This window comes from Ipomoea nil, unplaced genomic scaffold (assembly GCF_001879475.1).
Source record: "Ipomoea nil cultivar Tokyo-kokei standard unplaced genomic scaffold, Asagao_1.1 scaffold3150, whole genome shotgun sequence".
Classification (NCBI taxonomy): domain Eukaryota; kingdom Viridiplantae; phylum Streptophyta; class Magnoliopsida; order Solanales; family Convolvulaceae; genus Ipomoea; species Ipomoea nil.
The window spans coordinates 748,310-752,833 of record NW_017619578.1 but is presented as its reverse complement, the minus strand read 5'-3'; the positions used below and the strand labels follow the sequence as shown (position 1 = coordinate 752,833).

Genomic DNA, 4,524 nt, shown 5'->3' with positions numbered 1-4,524 from the left:
GGAGTATTAATAAATATTTTTCTTTTGCTTTTTAAGAGGAGTACAGTAAAAAAGTTTGAAAAAGGCTAGTATCATCATTAATACGAGACTTCTGCCATCAAGATGTTAGCTCCAATAGAGACCGTTACTTTATGTTGTTGTCACACAAAATTATTTTTAAAAAATATATATAAAAAGAAACAAAATAATTTTAAATGCATAGAGTATATCATAATGGCCTATTAATATGATTAATAAAGCATAAAAAATAATCTTGAAATTTATGTAAAGTCGAGTTTCCTTTTCCATTTCTAGTTGTCATCACTGCTCCCCAAAGCTTCAAATTGGCGTTTTTCTTTTCATCATTTCGTAATAGTCAAGCTTCCGCCAGCAGCCGCCACCGTCAATGGCGGAAGAAAAACATGGGAAGAAGAAGAAGCACAAGAAGCCGAAACACCAACACCCCAACGACCAGACCTCGAAGACATCGTCCTCGGATTTCTCGTTCAAGCCCAGCTCCGAAGTGAAGGGTCTCCGATTCGGCGGCCAATTCATCGTGAAGTCCTTCACAATCCGCCGGGCACGCTCGCTGGAGCTCCTCCGCCTCCTCTCCCTTCCGCCGGCGTACGCTGCCGGCGACAACCCGCCGTTCCCCTCGACGGCGGCGTTCCTGCCAACGAATTTCACGATCTTAGCCCACCACGCCTGGCACACCCTCACTCTGGGCCTGGGCACCCGGAAATCGAAGGTGGTCCTGTTCATTTTCGAGTCGGAGAACCTGAAGGCCACCGTGGAGTGCCAGTGGCCGCCTGAGCTGCCGCTGGGGGAGGTGAACAAGAAGCTGATCAGAGGGCTGAGCGGCTGCGACGCCGCCCGGTTCAAGTTCCGGAAGGGGTGCATAACGTTCTACGTTTACGCCGTGAGGAGAAGCGCCGGCGGAGGCCTTCCGGCGGGATTTTCTTGCGCCGACGATCTGAGAACGATTCTCCAATCCGTGGTCGCGCTCAAGGATTTCTTGGATCACACCGCCATGCTCGCTTTGCCCAACCAGAGAAGCATCAACTATGAAGCTCCGCCACAACACGTAGCCATGCCTCACTAGCCCACCACCCCTACCCCCCCCCCTCCCCTTTTTTTTTTTTTTTTTTTTTTTTTTAATATTATTTTTCACCAAATTTTAATATTTAATCAGTTTGTCTAAACAATATTGTTTCCTGAAATTCAGGTTTGTATGTTTTTTTTTTTTGAATGATCTTATTTGTCATTAAATCATTTTTCTTCATTATATTTTATTTTTTCTTTGTTAATTTTATTTAGTATTTTTTTATTGTTTTTAAATTTCATTTGATGTGTTTAATAGTATTTTTTTAATGTAGTTTATATATATATATATATATATATATATATATATATAAATATATATATATATATATATATATATATATATTATATACTAATACTAAACTTAATACTATTAAAAATTAAATTGAAAATAAATTCAGTTAAGCATTGTTGTTAAGCGAATTAAACATATAAAATGGATGGAGGGAGTATTTTAAATATAGAAAGTTCAATTTGAAGATATTAAAGATGTGTAAAAAAAAAATTAATTTAACTAATAAATAAATAAATAAATGATACATAAAACGAGTTAGGGAGGATATATGTGGATGTGTGTTGTTATATCTTACGGGGTCGTATTTTAAGTTTTTGCGGCCCTGTTTTAATAAATAAATGTGGTCCTACCAAAATAACAAATTTTAAAATCAATATATGCAAGTTTCGAACATTTGACCTCCAAGTTAAAATACAAAAAATACACATTCTTACCATCCCTTCATAAAACCTTTTAAATTCAATTGAAAATTTTTAATTTTTATTTCTAAACTAGCTTGGTAAAAATTAAATATTGAATCTCTAAAATTTGGGGGCCCGTGCGGTAGCCCAACTTGCCGGTCTCTATCCAACTCCCTCTACCTTCCTTTCCAATGCTCAGCCTAAAATCCGGTCCTGATATCTTACCCTAAAAAGGCCGAATCCCCAACCCTAAGGGTCGCCCACACTTCAACCCGACAGAGCATGTGGGAGGATGTAAATCACGATGACCACTTTGGACATAATTCCCACACTGCCGTCGCCGAAGTGTGAACCTTGGTCTCTTACCTTAAATATTGCCCACTAAACCATTGAACTAATCCCATGCGGGTATGTGTTGTTATATCTTAATATACTTCTTGTGGTGTTTTCTTAAATAACATAAAATACAATAAACATTTTATTTTGTTAAAAAGTTGGTAGGAAAATGGTTAATTGGTACTACAATTTCTCATTGACTTAATTGTTTTAAAAAACTTCAAATTAGTTTTAACATTATTTTCATTAATGTATAATATTGCACAACAAAAAAAAATAAAATTGTTGTAATTACAAAATGTTTAGTAGGAAAAACATGGAGCATTGGAACAAAAAAGCATAAAATATTAAGACAAAAAATTCTAGTCTAGTAACATCTCCAACGTCTACTGTTTGTAGCAGTTGAAGTCCATTTCGGTGTGACGGTGTCCCAAGCTCTTCAATAACATGAAGATCAAAAGTTAACGAGTATAACTTAGTGTAAGTATTTACTTTCATGTGTAAACAAATATATATATATATATATATATATATATATATATATATATCTGTGTGTGTGTGTGTTTTTTTTATATTATAATTATAGTATTTTTTTTCTTTAGTCAAAATGTGCATGATGCTACAAAGTCCAAAGACTTTGGAAAGGGGGATGTGGATTGCCCATGTCTCCCGGTGAATGGGTTCATCTTAAGACTAACAATAGTTCATCAACATTCAACTATACCTCCATAAAGAAGAAGAAAATTTTTAAAAATAGTAATTTAAAAAGAAAAAAGAAAAATTCACAATTTTAATGGAATCTTTGGAGAATATTCTGCCATGGAAGCAGTCTGATGTCGTACAATTATTTGATGATTGGTTTTATTAGGTATTGACCTAAATCTGCACCAATACAATACATTATCCTTTCTAATTTTAGGGAAAAAAAGCATTTTGTTATTTATTTTTTATTTTAGTCCTCACAAGTCTGAAGTGTTACACTTCTGCGTAGAAATGTACAATCTATACCTTTTTCAATCTATTCAGCTATAAAAATTTAAAAATATAAATTTTAATGTATTATTGATATTATTAGTTTTATTAGGTTTAACCTAATATAAACTTTCAAAATGTGCACACTTAGACAAATTTTATATACGGAGTATAATGTATCATTATTGCACACATTAACTCTAACTATTAAATAATAATGTGCAAATCAATATAACTTATCTTACATATAATAAAGTTATATGGTTTGGGAATTAATTAATGTTACAATTAATTACCAACATTATTATTATTACTAGCTATAAATATAAAATAGCCACAACATCTTTTACTATATAAAAAAAACACAACATTTAAAAAATAAAATAGCTATTTTTTTTCTCGCCCATAGCAAAGGATTATATTTATTGAATTAATGGAGTTATTAAATGTTATGATATTAGGATTAAGGATTCCGATTCCCGATTAATAGAAAATATGAAACGATGCAATATTAATTAAATCTCTGGCTTTACAATGAAAGTCTATTTGATATGCTTTTGTTATTTATGGTGGTACTTGGGATTACAATATTAATTAAATTTTTGATGAAAGCCTATTCGATATCTGAAACAGTGCAATTAATGCAAGCCTCTACATACATATAATTTTTCTCCCTCTCAAATGCTTCAAAGAAATGGCAGAAGCGAGAAGGGATGAAGAAAACAAATGTTGCGGGCCGTGGATCAATTATTGGACTTCAGAATAAAAAAAAAAATAATTATTTAAGCCATAAATAAAAATTTAAATATATATAAATGTATATATCGTATGGGTCTTTAATGTTTTTCTGGATGTCTAAACTTAGGACTTTTAAAAGAAAAAAATACATTTGAATTTCTCCACAAAAAGTGGTCTTGAACTTATAAAATGACATTTGGGTTTATGGAATGACATGTGCATAAAGAAATGTGTTCAATTAGAGTTTAATATACGAACCAATAACACCTCCACTGAGGCTTGAACTCATAATCTTCCAAATGGAAGTACAACCCAGGTATCATTAGACCACATAGTCCCGAGTACTCATAATCTTCTAAATGTAATTATCTTAGTTATATTCATATTGTGTAAATTCTCTCTATAAGTTTATTTGAATATGTACATAATTAGAGATTATATTAACCATACAAAATTTTAATTGTAATTTGTATTCTATAAAAATAATAAATACTTGACCAATGGAAGCTCAAAAATATTATTATATTAAATAATTAAATTTTTTTTATTTTTTTTAATTTATATTGATAATAATATAATTTTTTCTCCGTGCATCACGCAGGTGAATTACTAATTATATTAAACACAAGTATTTAGGGATGTTAATTGGGCCAGCCCACTAGGTTTTGGACTAACCCTGCAGGATTGTTGGGCTTATAGGTT

General features: G+C 32.3%; 1 protein-coding gene across 1 annotated transcript; it reads left to right on the top strand.

Moving 5' to 3' along the window:
* Positions 1-226: 226 nt before the first annotated feature.
* LOC109167364 lies at positions 227-1,276 on the top strand. Its single transcript, XM_019316385.1, has one exon. It carries the CDS (start codon positions 386-388, stop codon positions 1,079-1,081), a length of 696 nt encoding a protein of 231 aa, XP_019171930.1. The 5' UTR covers positions 227-385; the 3' UTR covers positions 1,082-1,276.
* Positions 1,277-4,524: the final 3,248 nt, after the last annotated feature.